Source organism: Acanthochromis polyacanthus, chromosome 3 (genome assembly GCF_021347895.1).
Source record: "Acanthochromis polyacanthus isolate Apoly-LR-REF ecotype Palm Island chromosome 3, KAUST_Apoly_ChrSc, whole genome shotgun sequence".
Taxonomy (NCBI): Eukaryota; Metazoa; Chordata; class Actinopteri; family Pomacentridae; genus Acanthochromis; species Acanthochromis polyacanthus.
The window spans coordinates 27,760,490-27,786,713 of NC_067115.1; the positions used below are offsets into that span (position 1 = coordinate 27,760,490).

At 41.5% G+C, this 26,224-nt stretch overlaps 1 protein-coding gene across 1 annotated transcript in view; it reads left to right on the top strand.

Annotated features, from left to right (window-relative positions):
- Positions 1-4,620: 4,620 nt before the first annotated feature.
- Positions 4,621-26,224, top strand: part of mxd4 (MAX dimerization protein 4) — a 34,649-nt gene continuing 13,045 nt past the window's right edge. Inside the window, exons 1-3 of the mRNA XM_022193723.2 lie at positions 4,621-4,841; positions 5,432-5,531; positions 8,830-8,859. Of these exons, the coding sequence (XP_022049415.2) occupies positions 4,778-4,841; positions 5,432-5,531; positions 8,830-8,859 (194 nt within the window). The 5' untranslated portion in view covers positions 4,621-4,777. The remainder of the gene's footprint in view (positions 4,842-5,431; positions 5,532-8,829; positions 8,860-26,224) is intronic.

The window sequence follows — 26,224 nt, forward strand, 5'->3', positions numbered from 1 at the left end:
GAGCAGAGAGAGTAGTCATTTGGCCGACGGGCCTGAGGCAGTGAGCGATGCAAGGCCTGAGCCACTATGATCAGAGAGCATGCAGATGATAAGGCTATAAATAGAAACATGCAGCGGGAGGGACAAAGGCTATTTCCTTTCAAATGATGTGAAAGAATGGTTGGGCCTTTGTGCTGCAATGAGCATTTTAAAAGCTGACCGGTTATCACTGTCCAATTTTGGTTCAATTACACAAACTCGATAAGCGTGTTGACTGTTTGACAATAAATAGCTTTCTCCGGTGTTTTTTTTATCAGTTGTGTAATACAACGTGAAAATTACATGCAAAACATAACCATGAAAATAGACACCAGGCGATAGACATTTAATTTGGAAAATGATTTGACTTTTTTTCTTTCTGGGTTTGCAGCCAAAACATGCTGACATCCACATGATAATAATTCAATTTCCATTTGAAAAAACATTTAAATGTGACACAGGATGACATGCAAAAAGTTCAAACAAGGTGATATTCACATTTTACATTCTGGATGAGCGGTGGTGCTTTCATTTCCTACATGTTTGCGTCATAAACCAAACTATCGTTGTGAAACTAAGCTTCACTGTAACTTAGATGACGATCTCACTGAGTAATTACAGTAAATGCAGCAGCAAAAAGCCGCATCTTTTCACTTAAGTCCTCTGCAGTCACAGTGGAAAGAGGGGCTTCTAAAAAAGAAAATGATGAATGCTTGCTGACATAAAACATCCTTGCAGGGTTCAGGTCATTTTACTCTATTGCACTGACCCTCCCTATGAGGTCAAATAAATGCATACACACACACACACACACACACACACACACACACACACACACACACACAAAAAAAAACCCTGAAAAGACAAAAGTTATATTACTCCATAAACCTGTAGGCTTCAGCAATCAGACCTATGCTACAGCTGTACAGAGTTCAGTGGCAGAGTGCATCACTGTCACGACACATGTGGGCCTTTGATAAGAAGAATTCAAGTTGCATAACTTCTCTATAATTACCTCAGTAATAGTCATGAAGCTGAGCCCAAACAGAATCAGGCTCGATGCCGCAGCTAAGCTGTTGTGAAACGCTTGCAATGTATGTGTGACTGAGTTATATTCTCGCTATGACTCTGCACCGGGTTCACAGTTTCAAACAAGGATGTACGGAGGCTAATTTGGTCTCTTGTTTACTGCGTCTTCACGTCACCACAAAGATGTTCCATGCAGACAGGACAGCAAATCTCCTACAAGAAGCTATCAAACATCCTCATAAATAAATCATCACATTTTATTTAGCTTAAAAGAGATACAAATAAGCAATTATCTCCTGTATTCTGATCTGAATATAGTGCATTAAAATTGCATGGCAGGAGAAATCCTCTCACTGGCACTCATAAACGGGTATTAAAGGGCACATGAAAGCCAGCAAACACAATATACAAATCATTCACAAGACTCAGGAGTTGCTGCATTCAGGTGGCACTGAAATGAAATTGTGCAAAACAAAGGGAGGCCAAAACACAGGAAATAAAAGCTACTGATGAACATAAATTCATATCGAGCTTATTTGCAGCTGAATGTGGTTTCTGCTTGGCTTGAGCTGGGTGAGCCAAATATACGCACAGCTTTTGTAAATGCCAAGTGATCTGCAGTCACCTGCATCCTGAGCAGCTTGTGCAGTATTCTGAGTGGACTGAAAATGCTCACACGCAATTAACATTTACACTTTTTTGTTTATTCAGTGTACTTGTCTTACACAGAATTGCAGGGAATTAGACATTGTGGGATATTATAATGCATGGTCTGGTGTTTTTTCTTGCCCGCTGACACCGATGAATGTGAATTTAAAATAGAAACCCTTTACTATAAAATGCATTATTTGTAGCTGGAAATAAATAAACTGGCTGGTCATGGAAAATACAAACACTGTACAACATTTAGGCCCTTCAGAATAAGTGGATATGGTCATTGTTAACATCAATGATCAGTTCCCTCTGTGTTGTTATGGCTCCTAATGGCACTCATAAGCAGCTTTACATATTTACATATCTTTTAACTTGCACAGCACTCTTGCTAACTTTTACAAAACTGAGAGCCACAGATTTAACTGACTAAGTGTGGCCTACTGCCTGAAATCTTGCAACCCATGTTAAACTGTCTGCTGTACAGGCCCCATGAGGATCCTGTATGACAGATATTACCAAGAAAGTACAACAAAAACCATGTTTGTGGCACTGACTCTCAAGGGCCTTTTCCTCATCGTTCACACTAAAAGTCACTTCCCCCATTGAAACGCCTTAGTGATTTCTTCAGAGCGCACTCCAACAACGTGAGGCGCAAACATCTGGCACTAGCAATATAAACTGCCTGCCATGCAGAGTAACCCACATTTATGCTCTGCAGGCACGCCTGTTGCGATATTCATAACTCTTCCATTGCTCCAGCGGTTGTGACACCTTACACAGTTCAGCTGCATCACACAGCTGAGGGGTTGAAATTAAAAAAAAAACATTAGCTTTTAGGTTCTGATGGGATTCTTTTAACATATGAAATGAAGTTCTGGTGCTGAATCTGTAGCCACGAACAGCTTCAACAAGAGTTCCAGGCTTAAGTCACATGAACAGCTTCTTCCCCGAAGTTGTCAGGCTATTGAACAGGTCTCTGTAGACTCGGTTTTCGTATCATCACCACCTCTCCCTGCAAATACACATGCATGCACACATCCCCACATACACACACATGCATACACACGCACACACACATGCGCACACGCAAACAGGCACACACATTCATACACACACTGCACTACTGCATTAGGCTCTTTTTTTATTTATCTACTAAATATTGCACTAACTGATGGTTCACTGCACATATATTTATGTTGTAGGTTTGTACATATTAGTGTGTCTCTTTATACTTATATTGTCTTTTATGAAAGTGTTTTTATATTGTCTTATGGCTGAAACCGGGACCAGGGTCCAATTTCGTATTGTTTCATGTGCAAATGTGGAATGAAATGACAATAAAGAACCTTTGACCTTGACCATTTACCTTGAATTGTGTCCTTTGACTTGACTCAACAAAAATCAAAAAGACCTGCAGCTCAGTTCAGCAGCAGAAAGGAAAGGTGGTTTTGGCATCACACAGCAGAGAGGCACCTCTTCAGACACATTCACACATTTGGATCTACGCTACCGTTCAAAAGTTTGTGGTCACCCAGGCAATTTCATGTTTTTCATGAAAACTCACATTTTTATTCATACACTAGCATAATTTCACAAGGGGTTGTCCAATCATCAATGGGCCTTTCAACACGATCAGCTAACACAAAACCCCAAGCTTCTGTAGGAGTGATGGTTGCTGGAAGTAGGCCTCTGTACCCCTATGTAGATATTCCATTAAAAATTTCCAACTAGAATAATCATTTACCACATTAACAATGTCAAGACTGGATTTTTCATTAATTTAATGTTATCTTTATTGAAAAAAAGTATTTTCTTTAAAAAAAAGGACATTTTTAAGTGACCCCAAATGTCTGAAGGGTAAATTCTGCCACAACATGCTAAACATTTGGGTGAAAAAAATGACTTGTCCCAAACTGTGTGTAGAGAGAGTTTTCACTATCAGTTGCGTCAGAAAATGGTGGGGTGTGTCAACTACAGTCAGACTTATTCAGATTACTACCACACGTGGAAAGATTTGAATTTAATCCTTCAATGCACACATTAATCTATGAATTATTTCAGCTCTAAGTGTGTCATAGGAATAATGCACTGAAGTGACGCTAATTTTTTTCTTTTTATGTTACATTGCATTTTGCCAGTGGTCCATATTGACCATATCTGGGTTAATATCTTAAAATGGCATTGCATTTGATGAATGGTGCAGCGTTGCTTGATTTTATAGCCATAATTTGGGAGTTAATTTTCAAAATTAGGTGTAGTTGTGATTGTACTCAGAGTTATTCTAATCCATCCTGAATTCAAAAGGTCTTTTAGACTAAGGTGGGAAATAATCTGCTGTTTAAATCATCAGTTTTATTTGCAGCTTTATTTTCACCTTGCATAAATCTTCACTTATATGTCAGCTTAGTTTCAAGAACCTCATACAAGACTTTCATAATGACTGAAACAGGAAAAGGGACACAAAAACACAAATCCTGTGAGTGATTAGGTCATGTCACACACTCATATGTATAAACAAACGTCTGAAAAAGTGCTGATATCTAAAAAAAAAGAGCCCTGTAGACTAAATGCACTTTATTTCATGGTCCAAATCCAGAAACACACTTTTTGAGAACTTATCAAGTTTGGCAACCCAAACAACACCCAAGTTCAACTTAAGACACACGCCCAGAAATCCTCTCAGCCAATCAGATGCGTCTTACCCGTGTGTCATACCAATCAGCTTCGGAGCAGGCGGGCTGCTCGGGCTGTTGCTAGGGTATGTCCCTGGTGACTTTTACGGCGTTTAGCCAATGACATCGCACCTTTGGAGTTTCCAGCGGAATCATTGGTGAAGATACACCCGAGAGCCCGCCCACAAGCGCTTCTCATTGGCCACTGGCGCCGTCACTCGCTTCCCTGAGTTTTAGTTAGGTGCTGTTGATAGTGTAGTTTGGAGTCAACCAAGACTCAGAAGTGAACGTAGCAGCACATACATCGCTCTGAAACTGTTTTTACATTTTCATTCCAGCATTTTATGACTTGTACATTTGTGTAGATAGACTGTTTCTATTTTTGTAAACGCGACAACAACGAGATGGAACTTAATTCTCTTTTAATTCTGCTGGAGGCTGCAGAGTACTTGGAGAGAAGAGACAGAGGTATTTCGAGATAAACTGACAACTTGACAGCGTTTCTGCCTTAATGGATATTTTGTGAACGGAGTGTCGGGATACTAGTTAACTTCATTTCTGATCGTGTGTTACGTTTTCTACGTGTCCTGCCATAGTGCAGGTATGATGTCACTTTATAGACAATGGGACACGCACCAGGCGATGGGTGCAAACTGGACGCAGGAGCCCTAAAGCTAGGAAATAATAGCTGTAATTCATAATTTAAAAGTGTGTCATGTATTTGTGAGCTGTGCTGGCGTTATTCCTAACACGGGTCATGTGTTGTGTGTGGCCAGGACGCAGCAGTTTTTGCATTATGATGTGGGGAGAAATGAGTAAACAAGAGTGACATTGAAAATACGGGGCAGCATCATATCATAATTACAGATATTATGCAGCATTAATTCTGTGAACTGCACATCTCGATGAGGATGTACGATGCGATTAGATTACTGGTCGATCACGTTTGGCTCTATCGGTTTCACCATGTCTCTAAATGACTCATTGCAAGCTTGTTTTTTATGTGTGCTTTATTCTGGCAGTAAAATAACATTCATCCCTGCTTTCTGTGTCAACAGAGGCAGAACACGGTTATGCGTCTGTTTTACCATACAGCAGCGACTTCTCCAGAAAGAAAACGAAAGCATCGCCAATTTCCAGAAAAACTCAGAACAATAGGTAAATAAAAGTCCTTGCTTTTTTCTTCTTCTTTGCATATATTTTGGCAGCTCTTGGAAACACACACACAGAGCGAGGACAGCAGTTTCCCTGCACACACACACTGCCATCTTTCTGCTGCCTGGGCTGGGCTCCTCTTGTGTTTTGGTCTCTCCAATAAACAGTGCCACGCGTACACTGTCAACTCCACTGCCTCCTCTCTCCCTCTGTTTCACTCACACCTACCAGCCTGAGAGCACAAATACCCGGCATGCATTTAGCCTCTTCCCTCTGCACCCTGTCGCTCACGGATCAAGTCGTGCATTCACCTGTGCAGGCCTTTAAAATGCCATATTTTCATGCAAATCTCCCTTAGGCTGCACTGTCTTCTCCCTGGAGGTTCTGATCAATATTTCAATTGATTCTGTGTGAAACTTTCATCGGACTTGCTTTCCCAGTGAGCTTGACCCCATTCCTCTGCAACTTGTGCAGACGCTGCAAAGAGACACTAAACTGTGCTGTGCATAAATGGGAGTTTCAGTTTCGCTTCGGGTTCGCTCTGTTGGACTGCAGGTTAAAGGCCATTTAAACACCAGCAGGTTATCGTTTAATTACCCTCTTTAAAATTTAAAGCCCTGTTTAGTCTGACGCTTGGCACCAGATATGGATCAGCACTTTTTTTCAGTGGAAGTAACAGAAAGGACACTAAAATATTTAATTGTAAGGTGGCATCTGCTGATTCAACTATTCAACTATGTTTGCCAAAGAGCAGCGGTACATTTCCACAGTTATGTGTGCTCAAAAAAGGCCTGAAATACTTCAACTGCTATCAAAATAATTGAGGATTAAATTTCGTTTAATTTCACTGCTGTACGCACATATTTGCGGCGGTTTTTTGTTCAAATGTGCAACAGTAAATTCCTTTGGTTTACGGTAAACTGGTTTTTGGTGAAGCTGTCTAGTCAGTCCAGTTCTTATCCTGATAAACGTCAGCGCGTCTGACGATCTGATTTGAATGAAGAAGATTTCCTGTTGCCTAATAATAGTCTAAGTAACCACAGTGGAGAAATATTTCCTCAGTAGTACGTCTGAGAGTTATGTCACTGACAGAAAACAAGCTATTAAATGACACTCCTCTTCGAGTAGTTTTGGGAATCTGAAACCGATATTAGCAGTCAGAATAAGAATGCAGTCCCCTCGCGTTCCTTCTATCGGGTCGCTGACAGTGTAACATGCTTATTTCATACGTGGGTGGGTGTGGGGTGTTTGTGTGGATGTGGCAGGTGGGTGTGGTGGCTGAAGCAGACACCTACGTACACCCTTTGACAAACACCAGCCCACCAGGCTTCGTGCACCAGGCCTGCTTTCCCTCCTTTTTCTCTTGCAACTACACTGTGGGCAAATTCCCCAATTCCCTTTATACTCTCCTCCAGCTTTTTTTTTAAGCATCAACAGGATGCTGGGGTGGAGGAGGGGGGTTAGTGAAGTAAAAACATTATTCGTGCTTGAACCCAACCCGAGGCCGGCCGTCAGTCAGAAGGCACAGTGATCGCTTTGTAGAGTCAACAACCGGGTCCTATAGCGTTTGATATCGTGATCAAATCTGCAGATTAGAACATGTTGCGTGACGGTGGAATATTCAGGGCACGTGGAAGGGGGGAAAAAAAAAACAGTTGGCAATCTATTTGTGTGCACAGAAACCCCGGTGGAGTTTCTTTGTTTACTTGGTGGCTGTGAAATCAAAAAAAAAAAAATTAGAATCTAGTGTGACTTCTTTGTCATGCTAAATGTGAAAGTAAAGTATAAATAGCGCAGATGACAAGAAAAGCCCAGCTTTGCTTCTTTTGCATCCCTGAATTCCTTCCTGTGACTGTAAGGAAACAAACGGGGTGCTGTGAGGATGAGTAGTCTGATAGTTTTACATCCCATAGAAAAGGTGATGTAAAGCTATTTTACAGGCCTTTGATTATTAGCGTGAGTGTATAACATCAGAGCACCTTTGCATGTCTCCATGCTTTTACATAACATGTAAAGGTGTGTGCTAATCTGCTGTTATTACAGGTCTGTGAGCATTCCCTTCCTCTCAGTGATTTCCTCGTCGTGCCCTTTGCTTTGACTGGGACGTTTCCCCAATTTGTGCAGGTTTGAATAGCGCCGCTTCCTCCACGGCCGAGCAAAGCTCTTTGTCGGCATTTTACATCAGGTTATTAGCCGCAGTGCAACTCCTCCCGGGATGATTTTGTGCAAACGCCACATTACCCCAGTTGCACGGTCGACCTTTTGGTGCAGATGTCTGAGGCCTCCTCGGGACAGCTGTGGGAACCGCTGCTTCCCGAGCAAAAAATAAAAGGCCTTCTTAAAGAGTGGAAAATGTGAAAAAGGCTTGTTGTCAGTCTGACCCTTTGTTGGTGCTGTTTTTGTTTTTATTGCCGTGGTATCCATGACGGTCTCATGAACAGAGGGCCTGTTTCAGACGGACTGCAGTGCCCTCCCCGCTCCCGGCTGCGCGTCATAATAGGGGCTCTCCTCGGAATAGCCCACACGCTGAGGAATTCTACAGCGTCTAGGCCTGCAGACGTCTGAGTGTGTTTTTATCCACGCTGCCGTTGAGCCAGCGTGCAGCGACAACACCGGGGTGTACATGCTGTTTGTATGCGTGTGGGGCAGGCAGGCATGCAGTCAGACAGGCGGGCGGGCGGGCAGAGAGGGGGGTGTTGTGCAGTGTCACAGATTTTACTCTCTCTCTCTCTCTCTCTCTCTCTCTCTCTCTCTCTCTCTCTCTCTCTCTCTCTCTCTCTCTCTCTCTCTCTCTCTCTCTCTCTCTCTCTCTCTCTCTCTCTCTCTCTCTCTCTCTCTCTCAGGGCCATTTTTGCCCTCTGACAGATGTAGCACACAACTGGGGGAAAAAAAAAGAAAGATTTTGTCACACATTCCCAAAATATGTGACCAAACCCTCTGCATGTTTGTGACCTTATTTCACCCAACATGGGCCTATTTTAGAGTTATCATAACACTACGTTTTCTTATGTGAAACTTTCAAAGCCCCCGAGGCACCTGAAGGCAGAAAGGAAAGAAAAGACGGAGAAGAATCGAGGGCTTTCTTTCATCTCTTGACAGATTTTTGTTCTGATTGTTTCTCAGATCTGGCATTTTCTTCCAAATCTGCTTTCATCTGTCTCACATTCAAGATCAAAACATTAACTAAGCAAGGCTCTCTCCATCACACTGAACCGCTCATCTTGTGTGTTTTAAAGTTTCTGTAATCCTTTGATAGAATTTTGGCACTTTCTCCCCTGATGCTCATCTTTTGTCGTTTCAGATCATCACACAACGAGCTGGAGAAACACAGGTAAGCCGATCTCTGACGCTCTACGCCCTCCCCCGTGTGTCACGTTTGTCTGATTTCTGTTTCTGACGTATTTGGTGAAAGAATCGTGGCTGCAGGTGCACTACTGTTCAAAAGTTTGGGGTGACTTAGAAATGTCCCAATTTGTTTTATTAACCACGTCTGATGTGTACGTCAGTGGGGTTACTACATTCGCTTTGGTATCTGGCTGGGTAAGTATGTGTGTGTGTGTGTGTATGTCCGTTCAGATATCTCTGCAAGTGCTGAAGTCAGGATAATCAAACTTGGCACTGAAGATCAGTCTAAGGTCCCCTGCTCAGTTGTGGAGTTAGAGGTCAGCAGCTCAAGGTCAAGGTCGCAGGGGTCACTTAGCACATTTCTTGCATATTGCATCATTTGTATAGTAAGGGATATACTTAGGATGGTCAAAACTGATACAGAGTATCGTGCATGGGCGAGGTTCTGCCATCTACTGAGGGCTCGTCTAGTTTATTGAAGTTGTTTTTGGCTTTTTATTATATAGGACAGTGGAGAGAGAGACAAGAAATGTGAGTAGAAGAGTGACATGTAGTAAATGGCCATAAGCTGGATTTGAACCCATGACCAATGCATCGGGGACTCTAGTCAATGTTTATGGGTCCTTGCTCAGCCAGCTGAGCTATCTGGGCAGAAATATCCTTATTAATCCAGTGTAGACATTGGTAATGTGGTAAATGACTATTGTAGCTGGAAACGGCTGATTTTTTTAATGGAATATCTACATAGGGGTACAGAGGAACATTTCCAGCAACCATCACTCCTGTGTTCTAATGGCATATTATATATATGTATATATATATATATATATATATATATAATGGTGTGTTAGCTAATGGTGTTGAAAGGCTAACGAATGATTAGAAAACTCTTGTGAAATTATGTTAGCACATGAATAAAAGTGTGAGTTTCATGGCAAACATGAAATTGTCTGAGTGACCCCAAGCTTTTGAACTGTAGTGTATCTCAACTTTAACTCATTTCGAGCAACTTTGACTAATATGGAACAATTTTAACTCATTGAGAGCAACTTTAATTCAACCTTGAGCAACTTTAAGTAGTATAGGGCAACTTTAACTCATTTAGAGCAACTTTAGCTAATACAGAACAACTTTAATTCATGTACACTACCGTTCAAAAGTTTGGGATCACTTAGAAATGTGCTTATTTTTGAAAGAAAAGCTGTTTTTTAGTCAATAAAGATGACATTAAATGAATCAGAAATACAGTCTATTCATGGTGTTAAATGACTATTCTAACTGGAAACGGCTGATTTTTAATGGAATATCTCCATAGGGGTACAGAGGAACATTTCCGGCAACCATCACTCCTGTGTTCTAATGCTACATTGTGTTAGCTAATGGTGTTGAAAGGCTAATTGATGATTAGAAAACCCTTGTGCAGTTATGTTAGCACATGGGTAGAAGTGTCAGTTTTTGTGGAAAACATGAAATTGCCTGGGAGACCCCAAACTTTTGAACGGTAGTGTATGTTGCTCTTAGTCAAAAACACCATAATTGCGGATCGGATCAGGGGTCACCTCAAAGAGCTGGAGATTTAATCAATTAATTCTTCACATCTGGGAATGGATAATAAGCGGATTTCAAAGAGCACCTCGTGTTGATTAGATCTATCTCCATTTTGTGGATGAAGCTAGTTTCCTTGTATGGAAGGGGAATCCTGTCAGTAATGTGATAATCCTGCACAGACTGACACAGTGAACGGAGCCGGGGTGAATCAGGGCCTCGACTGTCATTTTTCTAAACTCTGAAGCCCACAGATCGCACACACACACACACACACACACCCAGTGATCCTGCTCTACTACTCCCAGCATGCACCTCGGCACAGCTCACAATCCTTTTGGTCTCTTCAGGGTACAACACTCATACTCCCAGCTCATAGCGTGCTCATTAAAGACACACACGTCTGCTTTCGCTCTCGTCTTCGATGGGGGGAAAAAAGTGGTAAAACTATTTGCTGTGGTGCTTTTTTTGCCGCCTGTATTCTATAAAACAAACTGCCCTACAGAGTCGGTTTAGGATCAGCTGATGTGTCAGCATGTGAGCAGAGGCCGGACTGGGTGTGTTGCGTGACACATCGTCACCGACATTGAGGGATTGGGGTTTGCCAGTCACATGTCTGGGAGTGAGTAATGGATGTGTGTAGCGCAGAGAGCAACAAGTAAGGACATATTCCTCCCTGACCTAAGAGCTGAGGAAGGCCTGGGCTGAATACACTGACTGCAGGTGTTGAGACACTTTGGTTACCTCATGTCCGATGACGGGTGTGGTTGCTTACCAACCAAGTGACGTCCAGCAAAGTGCCGGTAAAGTGTTCCATAATCAGTTTACTCACTTCCCTTGTCATCACTGCTGTGGCCACAAATTTCTGAAAAAGACGCTTTTTTTTTGTACTGTCATGACTGCAACGGTAAAACACACGACTTCTCTTATTCACCGATGCGAAGAAGTAAGCCCTTTAATAATTACAAATTTGCTTCAGACACACTGTCACATTTCACATCCTCAGTAGCGTGTGATGGGTTATTCCACAAGCTCTCCCCCCCGCCCCCTGTTTTTTTTCACCCTTCAGTGTTTGCATGGAAAAGTTTCAACCCGCTTATTTGTAATGACAGGCCGAGGTGACGAGGTATCATTGCGATACTGTGCAGCACAGTCTGTCCTGGCTCAGTCCCTGTCTGAACTCGTGTCCTCAAATTACATGGTCGTTACGCCAAGATACAGGTGTTAAAGGTTGAAACCGGGACTCCCAACGCAGCCATCTACAGTGCATCCAGTGCCGAGCACCTGCTGTGGTTGTGCAATATGCAACACTGGATGGTAGATTAAAGGGAAATTACACTTAGACACTTATTTATGTCATTTACAAGCAAAAAGGAAAAGGTCATTTGGATGTTTCTGCCACTATAGTGTGAGGATTTGTTCCATTTTTCTCTCTGTGTTGAGTATATTTTGGTTTTGGGGCTTTAGGTGGGCAAAAACAAGTAATATCAAGATGTCTTTTTGCTATTTTCTCCTATTTTAAAGAGTTTTACAGTTAGGAGTATAGTTCAACTGACTGAAATCATACTTACTATTCAACCAATTGATTGATAAATTAGCCACAATACACTCAGTGCACTCTACCTTCAGGCCATTTTTGTCTAAATCAAAGTTGTCAAACAGGCGGCCCGTGGGTCAAAACCGGAACAACAGAGGGTCCAATTGGGCCTACGGGGCGACTTTGTCAAGGGTAAAAATTACAGAGAATACATTTACTGCAATTTGTAAATTTGTAAAACTTTAAATTTAATATAGTTTCTGAATCATGGCAAGTTTTTTTTTTTTATCATAAAGTAAAATGCCATGTTGTTTATTGGTCTTTTGTCATTCTGTGTCTCATTCATGTAATATTTTGTCTTATTTTTGTCATTTGTGTTTTGCTTTTGTCGTTTTAAGTCTCGCTTGTGTCATTTGTGTAATTTTTTGTCTCATTTTTGTCAGTTGTCCATTTTTTTGTCACTTTGTAATTTTTTGTCTAATTTTTTTGTCTGTCTTTTGTTTTGTTTCATGTTGTTTGTCTCATTTTTTAAATATTTTGTCTTGTTTTTGTTGTTTTTCGTCTGACTTTTGTTGTTTTGATCATAAAGTAAAATACTACATCATTCAGTTCCAGATACCTGTGACTAAATACTTTGTACCTTCTTGTAGACACTCTATGATCTGTAAGTTGTCATGTGTAAATGATAAACTGAGGCATAATGTTGTTGAAATTGAGTTTATTTTTCTTAAGAAATTTCAGGTTGTTCATAATGTTTTGTAAAAAGATAATTCTTATTTGTGAACATTTTCAGAATGTAATTTTTTACACTAAAAGGAAAGATTTGGAGTTATTTAGGGGTTATTATGCTTTGATTTAACTGCTCCGGCCCGCTTGAGATCAAATTGGGCTGAATGTGGACCCTGACCTAAGATGAGTTTGACACCCTTGGCCTAACACATTAAATATCGTATTTGCATCGCATTATCATTTAAACCTAATTGTTTTATAACAGTGATAATTGTCATATGATTTCTGAAAATAGAACCATATCTACTCCTCCCAGCACATGATCTATAGAAGGAATCTGCGTCAGACAGGTTGACTTGTTGTTACATGACATGCCACGTCGGCTGTTGTACTGTGATAAGCTGCTGTTTGCAAAGTTTTCACTGGACCTTTTGCCCGTCCTTGTGTAACTAAATGCAGAGACACCAAGTATTTCTTTGAGGTTGTCTGCTGTGCAAAACTTTTTTGGAATAATCTAGGAAGGTTGTTGATGCACCGATTATGAAAGTAACACCGGTCGTTGTCTGACACGTAAAAGCACACTGATAAAACAACTGACCAACCAACCCAAACACGATAAACAATTTATGACTGAACTGAAAGCAAAGCTGTACGCCACCCAAAGGAACTTTTCCAGCATGCCCAGTTGGACTGTACCTGCTGGTGATTCATACGAAAACCAAAAGTCTTCGGTCGTCTTGTTCAACCTGTTTAAATGAATGTCTTACCAGTTCCTAGGTTCTGTTCAAAGCCTCATCCCTCTTTAATCTACATCAGTCCCAGTATCGTCTCTGAAATCTCGGCCGTCCTCACGCCCTCAGACGCCGCTGCAGGGAGGTGCTGCTGTTTGAGCCCTGACTCACTGTCTTTGTTTAGTCGTCGTGTTGTGTTTTTGCTTCACCCTTTTGTAGCACAGAGGAATCCTTGTTCTATATGTACACGTGGTAGACATGTTTGCAGATGAATGTCTGGCTTAGGTGCTGGAAGAAACTGACTTCAAAGGAAATAGTGGAATACCTGTTATCCTGCCGGCAGGGCTGCGTGTACAGTACATGCAGCTGGAGCATCTTGGTGCAGGATTTTCAGTATCAATACCAACATTTTTCAATATTTAACTTTGGTTTTAGCAAATTTTTTTGATTTAAATCAGGAACCGTTTGATCAGAAATCGGCACCACTCGACGCCTGCTTTCACTACTCATTCAAAAAATAATAATTTGTTCAATTGACACATTTTCTGAAAACGTATTGAGGTTGAATACCCAGCCTCCCTGGCAAGCCGTTTGTCTGTTTTAAATCAGTTTTGTAGCGCACAAAACGTGGTATGATTGAAAGTAGTGACGATTTTCATCATCTATTAATCTGCTGATCATTTTTCTTTGATTATTGGTTGTTATTTGATCATTATTTTGTTCTTAAAAGTATGAAAAAGTTTCAAAAATATTTAATTTAGCACCATATATGATGAAGAAATGCATCAAATCTCACATTTTACAATCTTAACATAAAACACTTAAAGATTATGTTCGTCAAAAATGTCTGTAGATCCATTTTCTGTCAATCAGATAATTGCTCTATCAGCTGAGCCCTGTTGCTGCAGTGTAATGTGACAGTTGTCAAATTAAATTCTGTTTTTTTTCCCCATTTCCTGATGTGGGCATTGGGCTCACAGCTCAGTAAACGATCTTATGCACACTTGGTGTCTCTCACGGAGCTGGCTGTTGTCTTGGCAGCCGCTCAGGAGGCGCCCTGCATATATTTGTGTCCCGTTATCAGAGTGAGTTGTCTGGTGGGTGGGAGCCGAGTCCCACAGGGTCGTCTGTCCTGGCACAGGCTGCTTATCTGCCGCAGCCTGAGTGTCGCTGTGACAGCTCTGTCTAGACCAGGGGTGTCCAACTCATTCTAGTTCAGGGGCCACATTCAGCCAACTTTGATGCCCAGTAAAATCCCAGCATATTAACCTATAAATAACCACACCTCCAAAGTTTTCCTCTGTTTTAGTGCCCAAAAGTACATTCTGAAAATGTTCACATTTAAGGATTTATCTTTTTACAAAACATTATGACCAAGCTTAAATTTCTTAAGAAAAATAAGTTCAATTTCAACAACATTATGCCTCAGTTTATCATTTACACATTACAACTTACAGATCACAAAGTATCTACAAAAAGGCACAAAACTTTTATTCACAGGTATCTAGAACTGAAGGATATAGTATTTTACTTTTAAAGACAAAAAACAACAAAAACAAGACAAAGTATTACAAAAATGAAGCCCAAAATGACAAAAATGAGACACGAAACGACAAGAAACAAAACAACAAAGAGACCAGAAATTTGACAAAAGTTACAACGTGACAGAAAATTGGAAAAACAACAAAAACAAGACAAAAAATTACACAAATGACACAAACGAGACCAAAAATGACAAAAGCGAGAAGCAAAGCAACAAAAAAGTAGACAAAAACAACATAAGCGAGACCAAAAGGAAACACAAAACGACAAAAGTGAGAAACAGAATGACAAAAACATGAGACAAATGACAAAGTCAGACAAAGACAAAAAAAACAAGACAAAATCTTACAAAAATGAGACACAAAATGACAAAAGAACAATGAACAATATAGTATTTTACTTTAAGATCAAAACAACTTGTCATGGTCGAGAAATTATTTTAAATTTATAGTTTTACAAATTTACAATTCGCAGTTCTTGTCTTCTCTGTCATTTTTACACTTTACAAAGTCGTCCCTCAGGCCGGATTGGACCCTCTGGAGGGCCGCATGTTTGACACCCCCGATTTTGACTATCACCGAGGACGGTAGCGCTGCTTTTTTTCTGACATCACTGCACCAGCTCCGAGCACAGCCGCAGAGCATCGGCTTGACTTTTCGTGTTACCAAAATGCTGCTGTGTGGTCGCTCTCCACTGGCATTGCTTCCTTCCCATTTCTGACTCAAACCGCTCTTGATCACGCCTATGACGACTCATCGTGCTACAAGTTTCCTTTTCAAGTAACACCAAGAAATTGCGAAAGCACGGACATTTTCGCTTTCCCACGTATCACCTGTTTACAGGAAATCTGAGTCTGGCCTCGTAAGGACGAGCATCTGGTATGTTTGCGCTGCTTCCCTCAATTGAAAAAGGATTTGCGGTTCTATTTTTATCGCCACTACCCACAGCTATCAGGTACTCTCAGTTTCATTTCTGAGATCACTGAGATTAAAAGTGATGCTCAAAGTTTTCAGATTGATTTCGACAAGCAGCATTCCCTTACAGTATGTATCCCGCTGCAGACAGCGTGCAGCAACTGTGCAGCACCTACTGAACTGGGCTTTAAATTTACACGCTCTTCATGGACACGGGAGTGAGCGCTGCGTTTGTCACGGTCTAATCTTCCCTCTAATTAAATTTACTCTCCGAGTGTCTTCAGCTCCCAGCTGTGATGAATGACTTATTTGGCTTTGTGGAGCTCTTTCCCCTCAAGTGAAGCGCGCGTGTGTGTGTGTGTGTGTGTGTGTGTGTGCGCATGTGTGTGACTTATGGCGGTGGATCGGCGGGAGGGAGTCTAGTCCATAGCCTTGTTACTTTACCTCCTCGGCCTTCTACTCTTTGTCTCCCTCTTTCTCCAGAGACCACATCTGTTTTTTCTGTTGTCTGTTTTTTTTCTGGCCCTCCTTTTCGCCCACTAAAATCGCCTGAGTCAGCAGAAACCTGATTCAGTAAGGAGGAGGAGGGGGGCAAGCTGCCTTCTCCTCACAGAGGGCCTTTATCTTCACTGAGTGATAAAACTCATCTGTACCCGCTTTGAGGTGTAACTTTAAAAAAAAACATTTATATCGAAGTTCTTCCTGTTTGCCCGCATATTTTTGCAGATTGTAAATCGCTCAGCCATTGTGATCACAGCTGGCCACGTCAGTGTTTTAAATGAAATGTCATGTTTGTCTCTTAGAGGCTGCTATGTGAACAAACTGTGGAAAGTTCCTTTATTTCTTCCAGCTTTGGTTGTAGTGTGACAGCCACATGCTCACATGCATGTGTGCTTAACTTCCTCCGCTGTCACAATGTCGGTTACATTCCTCCTTTGTCTGGCGACTTGAAGTCATTACATGCAGTTAACAACAACACGTAGTGTATGCGGTCTGTGATTAAAACATGTCTAGGACATGTCGTAATTTGTTGCAACATGAAGGCAGGTAATGTTGACATATTGTTAGTCTCCTACAGCTGTGTCACATCCATACTTCTTTTTAAAAAAAAAATCAAGGTTAACGTGATTTTTACACTACCGTTCAAAAGTTTTGGGTCAACTTTAACGAATGTAGAGCAACCTTAACTCATTTTAGAGCAGCTTTAACTAACATAGAACAACTTTAACTCATTTTTGACCAACTTCAAATAATATAGAGCGACTTTAACTTATTTAGAGCAACTTTAACTAATATGTAGCAACTTTAATTACCTCCGCCAAGGAGGTTATGTGACACCCGGCGTTTGTGTGTCTGTCTGTCTGTCTGTTAGCAAGATAACTTAAAAACGCCTGGGCAGATTCAGATGAAATTTTGAGGGGATGTAGACTATGGTAAGAGGAAGAGCTGATTTAATTTTGGTGGCAATCCGGAAAGCATCCTGGATTCTGGATCACTTTGAATTTTTTTAGTATGTTTTAGTATGTGGTCCAAAATATGACAAAAACATCATAGGTTAGTATGTCGTCCAACAAATTGGAACAAGGTGTCCAGATAGCTCAACTGGTTAAGAAGGTGATTCGTAAACATGAATGTAGAGCTACTTCAACTAATAAGAGCAACTTTAGCTAATGCAGAGCAACGTTAGCTAATATGGAGCAACTTTAATATAGAGCAACTTTAATTCATGTACACTACTGTTCAAAAGTTTTGGGTCATTCAGAAATGTTGTTATTTTTGAAAGAAAAGTGTAATTTTTTTCAATAAAGTTAACATTAAATGAATCAGAAATCCAGGCTAGACATTGTTAATGTGTTAAATGACTATTCTAGCTGGAAACGGCTGATTTTTAATGGAATATCTCCATAGAGGTACAGAGGAACATTTCCAGCAACCATCACTCCTGTGTTCTAATGCTACATTGTGTTAGCTAATGGTGTTGAAAAGCTAATTAATGATTAGAAAAACCCTTGTGCAATTATGCTAGCACATGAATAAAAGTGTGAGTTTTCATGGAAAACATGAAATTGTCTGGATGACCCCAAACTTTTGAGCGGTAGTGTATATTCTAATTTAAATCACGTGTGTAGTCTGAAAATGGTGACATTTTCCAAATCATACAAGACAAAGAAATGAAGAGAACTCTGACAGGAAAGAAGCTGGCATTCAGGAATATTTTGCACTTTTGATTTAAAAATTGGCTTGACCAATTCTTAGTATTTCTGACTTAATTGTGGGCACATTACTCCGGTAATCGATTTACCATATTTGCTCTAAGTAAGTGGATGCGTACTTTTCCTGAGTAACTGCAGAGGAAGAAGTGTTTTGTCTGGTCTTGTTGTGAGTAAAACATCAAGTTTCTTCCATTAGAATTCAAAAGTCTGTTACTGCCTGTTAGTCTGCAGCATTACCCACAATGACTTAATATGACCAGAGATGTTAGTTTTCAAATCTCAGCTGACACGTTCCTCTTTCATTATATTTTGCCCATCCTTACGACAGAATGGCTTTGTCCACAGTGTTGTACATTTACTGAAGTCAGTGGATTTCTCCTGAAGACAAACTGGATGTTAACTGGGCTGTATGTGAAGTGAGAATCAGAAACAGGCTACAGCTGAAGGTCAGCAGCTCAGGTCCCATGTGGAATATCTCCACCCTGAGGTCACTTGACTTTGAGAAGTTTTTCAACTCGCTTGGTTCAAATCCAACTGCGGGTGCAGTGTGTATGCTATCTGAGAATGACTGTGTGTTTGTGCAAGCCCTGTGGATGATCTGTTGGCCTTTAGTGCATTTGGACATTCACACAGAGACATTTACTAAAGAACGCGGCAGAGTTATGTGGCAGTCGGTATACGTTTGTCTGTCTGTTAGCAACATTACTCAAAAATGGACTAATGGATTTGGATGAAATTTTCAGAGAAGGTCAAAAATGACACAAAGACCACCTGATTAGATTTTGGCAGTGATGCGGCTTATAGTATGGATCCACGGATTTGTTAAACATTTCTGTATCATTATGAGATAGTGGCACTGCATCACTGTAACTATGACAACAAGTGAACACTACGTCAGCTGCCTGCTGACGATCACATGATTTTGATCCTACTTCAAATCCACCGTTGTGAACTTATCGGGACTGATCCGTTGGAAATCATACAACGACTGTGCAGCCTTGGCAAAGTACTGTGCTTTTTGAGCGCTTTTCTTGTTACTCCGCCGATTGACGATCGTCTTACATTGGTCCTTTTGTGAATCTGTCTGTTAGCAATATTACTCAAAGTCGGACTAGCAGATTTGGATGAAATTTTCAGAGAAGGTCAAAAATGGCACGAAGACTGACTGATTAGATTTTGGCAGTGATGCGTCGTATAGTCTGGATCCATGGATTTGTTACAGATTTCTGTATCATTGTGAGATAGCAGCACAGCGTCACTGTAACCATGACAACAAGTGAACACTACGTCAGCTGCCTGCTGACGATCACATGATTGCGATCCTACTACAGATCGACAGTTGCGGACTTATCGAGACTTTTCCGTGGGAAATGATATGAGGAACAACTGGTTAAATTGTGGGGGTGTTTCTGAGTCCCATCATTTTCCGCCTCCCGTTACATATTTAGGTCACGCGATTCAGTGTCTACTCAGTGTGCTCAATGCAAGGTCATTTTTTATTCAGGATTTCATCCATTGTAAATGATATAACGATTGAGCAGCCTTGGCAGAGGACTGAGCTCTCTGAGTGCTTCTCGAGTTGAGTATGCAACTTTCCCCTTGTGGGACTAATAAAGGATAATCTGTTCTATGAGCTGTGCTCCTAGATTTAGGTGAAAATGTTCCCGCTCCCTCTCAGGTGTCGCCGCTGCAGGGTACCCCACAGTAAACTTGGTACACTGGCGCAAAACAGCTGATGCTCATAAAACCAACACTTTTAACAAGGTGTGTGCACGGCTCTGGTGTCGGTTTCAAGGGACAAAAAGCATAAGCAACTAAAGAAAGACGTGAAGCGGAGGAGAGCAAGAAGAAAAGTACGTTGACTGAGCCGTTCACAGCTTGGTTTTGGGCCTTGTGCGTCTCAGGAGGGGGCAGAGCAGGACGTGGCTGCTGCATGTAAGTCGAACAGGCAGCCTGAAATTCAGGTCAGCGGAGCATACACACATACACTGGAATGCAGAGTTAAGTAAGAGAGGCAGCGTAGGGGGAGAGTCTGCAGATGGATGGGGGTCACAGAACTAGCAGGCCGAGTATTACTAGAACGCTGCGCAGCCACATCTGCATTCAGTACGGAATGTTTTTTTGGCAAGCAGGGAGTTGCGGGTGATTATTTGTTTGATTATGCATTGAAAGACTGGATTAGAGCTGCAGGCGTTCTGTCATTCACCGTCTGTTCTCACCTCTTCCTTGTTCTGTCCACTTTAGTTCTTGTATAATCCACCACAGCAGTTTGAGAACCCTAAAGTGGCTCCTTGCGTTAGCCTAGCAACAAGTGACTTTCTTCTTTCCCCCATTTTAATAACTTTCAAAATCTACCAACGCTCTGTCTGTAAATCTGAGCATGATTTCTGCAGCAGAATTATCTTCTTTCCTCTGCATCTTCTTCTGACGCCCTCAGTTTTTGTCCTGCAATTCTTATTGGGCCTCCATCCTCAAACTGGACCTCACCCTCCTGGTCTCAAACCTTCCTTTAAGAAGCTCAACTTTTACAGTCAACACGGAGCCTGGAATCTTCTCTCATGCTACTAGACTCCGGTGTTAATCATTGACGAGGATCATTATAAAACCCGGCCTCCCCGTGTCAGGGGAATGTTTTTATTGAGCTCGCTAAACTTGTCTCTGCTCGTCCGTCCAACATTTGCAGATGTACTTTCCGATGCACGCAGCGGAAGGCAATTAATGTTCAGGTCTGTCAGTTGACATGTTGTTGAGATGATTCAGAGATGCACAGGGAAGCCTTTCTCTATTTTCACCCCCCACCCCTCGGTGTGTCCTCACACGCTCTCTTCTTTAAATTCTATTTGACATCTGTTTTTCTGTTAACACCGCTGTAAGCTGGCTGTGCTGAGGAAGGGATTTTGTAATGATCCATGCTTGCACAGGGGATTGTTTCAGTACATGAAAACTATCAAATGAATCTAATTAGTAGGCATTCCCAAGCACGCCCAGTGGAAATTCCAGTTTGTTTTGTGGAAATACTACTACACCGAGTGAGTAGCGCACTAATTCTGCTGTTTCCGGTTATTTAATCACCGGTAAAGCATGCAGAGCCTTTTCTTTAGCGTAGTTCTGTGAAAAGCAAAGTTTCCTCCCTCCCCTCCCTGTGCTATCCTGTTGTGGTGTGTTCAGGTTTCTGTTTGCAGCTCTCGCGTGTGAGAGCCGAGTCATGTGAGGTCGAGCTCCATGTTCCTGCCGTCAGGAGAATGTGTTTATGGGGGACTTGTATCCGTCTGTCTCGCCTTTCAGTTGTCACTGCACACAGCGGGTGGGTGTGGCGTCCTCGATGACAGAAAACAAACACAGCTCGTCCCAGACGACTGACATTTCATATCAGCGATAAAAGCCTCTCGTGTCTCCTTGTGCGCCTTTCGTCTGAGCGGCGTGGGCAGTATGGTGAACCACGCCGCGAGTTTCACATGAGCCGCTTCTTATTTTTCTCCCATCTTGTTTTTCTGAGACGGCACATCAGATCTCTGGTAAATGTAAACATGTTCGGGGCAGGCCTGCAGGGCAGCAGGGAGAGTAACGAAGGGCTGCTGAAAGACTGTGTGTGTTGTAGGTAGGGTCTCTTGCCACCTCAAACCTCCCTCCATCTGCCTCGTTCTCCCCAGGAACCTGCCAGCCAGATGTAGAGCCACCCCAGTGGCAACCTCAAATTCCACCACGTCACCATGGTGACCCACACTTAGCAATGCAGCCCCCACTTTCACTTCCCATAGCAGAGAGGTCGGCAGATGCAGAACGTTTAATAGGAAAAGTTTGGTGTTTTGTACAGTATGTAAAAGCTAAGAAGAGCATATAGGATGTGTGTGGATACAGCGCCTTCCATAATTATTGCCACCGATGGTTAAGATGTGTCCTTTAGCTTCTAATAAATTCAATTTTTTCTAAATAATATAGGACCACAATGAAAAAAAGAGGAAAATCCAACCTTTAATTCAAGTGCATTTATTCAATGGGGGAAAAAATCACACATTAAGAAATAATTCTTTTACATCAAATCATGTGTGCCACAGATATTAGCACCTTGATGTTAAATCTTTGTACAACCCCCTTTTGCCGACAAAACAGCACCTAATCTTCTCCTATAACACATTTTTCTACAATTTTCAGTGTGAGAGTATGCTTCTGCAATAAAAATGTAATTTATTCTAAGGCTTTCAACACATCTAAACCAGGGGTGCCAATAATTATGGAGGACACTGTATATGCAGCCATTTACGACATACCATTGTGCGAGGACATATTCTTACATTTTTATATGCTGCAGTGCTGTTTTTGGAGTATTTTATTTGCTTTACATCAATATAACCTTTTTATCCCAAGTTTTAGTAATATATATTTACTTGTGTCTTATCTACTAAAATAAATTACTTAAAAGTGCTATTAACCTAAAAACCACATATCCACATATATTTAAAAACACAGAAATTGCACAGCTGTATCCTTCAAATTTGTAAATGTAAATATCCCATGGTCTTGTTTTTGAAGATTTTTGTTGTGTGTGCTTTATTGTGTATTCTACAAACTCATCACTGCAACAAAAAAGCGCTCTGAGACATGGTGAATGTGTGAAATGTTAGTGGAACTCTCCAGATTTTACATGCAAAAAGAATGATCGATCTGTCTTATCTGGTTTCAAATCTACCACCAATCAAAAATGAATATAGGCTCTATCGGGTTACAGTTGAATTCTGGCTTATTGCAGCTTCTTATGTTTGTAGTTTTGGCCATCGGTAACGGTAAGATTTTACTCTCCAAGTTAAAGGCTGCATATTTGGTGACATGTAGGCAGGAGTAAAGATCATAAAGTTACTACCCAGACTGGCTTCCTGGTTCAACTCATGTTAAAACAAGTACCCAATATATCAGTAATGAGTTCAGACTGCAGCAGAAAACTATCCGTGGCAAACACACTGAGTCAGAGCTTTTTTTAGCAGCCAGCTTTCCAGATCTCAGTAACTTACCTGACGAGTACAGCGTTTTTACTACTCTAAAAATGAGTTCTGTGTAGTAATGACCTGGAATTATCCCTTAAGCCCTTAAGAACACAGTTTTCATCCTCTTTATTTGAGAGACGTCAAACGACAAAACCCTCCAGTTTGATATGTTGCATTTCGAGATTACATGATCGCATTATTGTGCAGCCTGCACGCTGGGACCGGCGTCGCATTTTCTCTCCTTAAAAGCCCAACGGACAGCAGCTCTGGCAGCGAGGGGAAACACTGCGGTGGTGTTTCTGATGACCTCTGACCTTTGTTTAGCAGGTTTGTCTCGGTGCCAGGCAAGCTACTCGGTCCTGGGGCGTACGGGTTGAGGAATGCGTTAGGCTGCGGTGAGCTCATTAAACAGTGCAGCGAGTGAGGGGTGAAGGCCTGTTGTTAGCACTAGCTCGCCTTCTCAGGCCCTGCAGCTAACTGTGCCGATCGAGCCACCCTGGGACGCATTGTGGCCACCAGGACAGTGTTTGTGTGTTTGTGTGTGTAGATTGCACAACTCTCTTTTCTGTGATGCAGAATACAATCATGTCCATCAATGTGCGTCAATCAGAAACAGTCGAGCAACATTTCCACAGCTGTTCTCCTTCCAAGGCCCAGAGCGCGAGCAGGTCTGTGAGAAAAGGCCCGATGTGTACCCAGCCAACCTTGGAGCATAAGTCAGCAGTTTAAATAGCTTGTTCCAGTTTCAGCAGTTTGCAGCTTTCTGAGCAAAAGTTCCTTTTTTTTTCTTTCTCCCCGGTCTTTGCTTTGTTTTGGCGCTGAGCCCCTGATGGAGAGAAAAGAGGGAAGGGGGAGGGAAGGGCAGAGATCAGACACAAATCATCCCGTGCTACTCGGCACGTGAGAACAGTCAGGTGGTGATTCCTCCGCAGACGTGACTCCTCCAGATTCACTTCTATACCCTCAGCGTTACAGGGCATGCTGTTTTTGCAGCTTTGGTGATTTTCACTGGTACCTTTTCAGTCTGTAATGCTGCTGCTAGAACACAATATCGATATTATTCCAGGCGCATTGTGTGTGTGGTGCAAATGAAACCCCGACTTTTTCGCCGTGTTTCAACAAGCCTGTACTCTGCCCCAACTACAAATCATGTGACACCGCACCAATGGTCTCACTCTGTGACGCCGTTCATGACTGGAATATCAAAGACCATCCTATTTTCAAACCAGACAAATTGGAAAATTTGGTGTGATTCAGGACCATGTGTGCCAGGCGCTGCGAACTCTCTGCTTTCTGTCACGGACACAACATTCGTGTTCGCTCCGGTGCCACACTTCTTCGCATAGCTGTTTGAGGCAATCTGATAAACATTGCGTGACCGAGGCTTGGCTTAAGGAATAACAAACGTGAGTGAGGGAGGGTCCTGCGCTCCGCTCCAAATGGGCTGTGTGGTTTGAAGGAAAGTAGCGAGTGTGTCTCGTGGCAGGGAAACACATGCTGCTGTCAGGGACACACTGCCAGGTTTACTGTAGGGCCACTTTTATCAATAACATGTAGCTGTCCTTAGACAGAAACGTCGCCATTTTTACGGGCGGTTTCATGCCAAGTTTTTTCTTGGCTGAGCGCAGTGACTTCCTCGAGTCCTATTGTCACTATGATATTGCAAACAAGCTGTTTCCCCCAGTTTTCTGTCTTTATACTAAGCCAAAGCTAGCTGTTTTCTGCTTTTAGCTTCTTTTTCACTGTACAGACATCAGAGCGGTTTCGGTTTTCTCCGCTTCTGGCAAGAGAGCAATGAACTTTCTATTTTCCCGAATGTGAAACTATTCATTTAGTTTGACTTTGTTTTGTAAATCAGTTCATGTAAATGCTTCATGGTCAGGCTTTTTACAAGTCAAGATACTTAGCAGCTTCCTGAACAATATCAAACCGTTTCTCGTATGTTGGAAGTTAACTTTTACACCACTTTAAACACCGCAATCAAAATCTTAGTGTTTGTCTCTTTCTTGTATAATCCCCTGAGTGTTCACAAGATACATGACAGAGCTTTGGTATGGCATATTCCAGGGGTGTCAAACATGCGGCCCACGGGCCAAAAACGGCCCACCACAGGGTCCAATCCGGCCTGAGGGACAACTTTGTGAAGTGTTAAAATTACAGAGAAGACAATAACTGCAAATTGTAAAATTGTAAAACTATGATACAAGCTGTTTTAAAGTAAAATACTACTAATGCTTGTTCATTGTTCTTTTGTCATTTTGTCTCATTTTTGTAATATTTTGTCTTGTTTTTGTTGTTTTTTCTCTTTTTTTGTCTGACTTTTGTCGTTTGTTTTGTGTTTTTGTCTTTTCTTTTCATCTTGCTTGTGTTTTTGTTTTATTTTTGCCATTTTGTGTTTTGCTTTATTAGTTGTTTTGTGTGTTGTTTTTGTCGTTTTGTTTTTTTGTCTCACTTGTGTTGTTAGTCTACTTTTTTTGTCGTTTTTGGTCTCATTTGTGTCATTTGTGTAATTTTTTTGTCTCGTTTCCGTCGCTTGTCCATTTTTTGTCGCTTTTAACTTTATTTGTCAATTTTTTTGTTTTGTTTCGTGTCGCTTGTCTCATTTCTTCTCGTTTTGTGTCTCGTTTTTGTAATATTTTGTCTTGTTTTTGTTGTTTTTTGTCCTTATTGTCTGACTTTTGTTTTGATCACAAAGTAAAATACTATCATCGATTCTAGATATGACTAAATGCTTTGTGCCTTTGTAGCTCTGTAAGTTGTAATGTGTAAATGATAAACTGAGGCCTAATATTGCTGAAATTATACTTATTTTTCTTAAGAAATTTCAGGATGTTCATGAAGTTTTGTAAACAGATAATTCCTTAAATGTGGAAATTTTCAGAATGTACTGTTATGCACTAAAACAAAGGAAAAATGTGGAATTCTGGTTATTTATAGAACATTATGCTGTGACTTTACTGGTCCGCCCCACTGGGCATCAGATTGGCTTGCATGTGGCCCCACAATGAGTTTGACCCCCTTAGCATATTCCATTATACTTTCATTTCACAGAAAGCTCATACCTTTTTTATCCACCTCCAGAAACAGGTATGGTCAGCGTCCACGTCACCATGGGTGTGGAGTGGCAAGTTGTCTGCTTTTGATTTAGGGTTCAAAGAAAA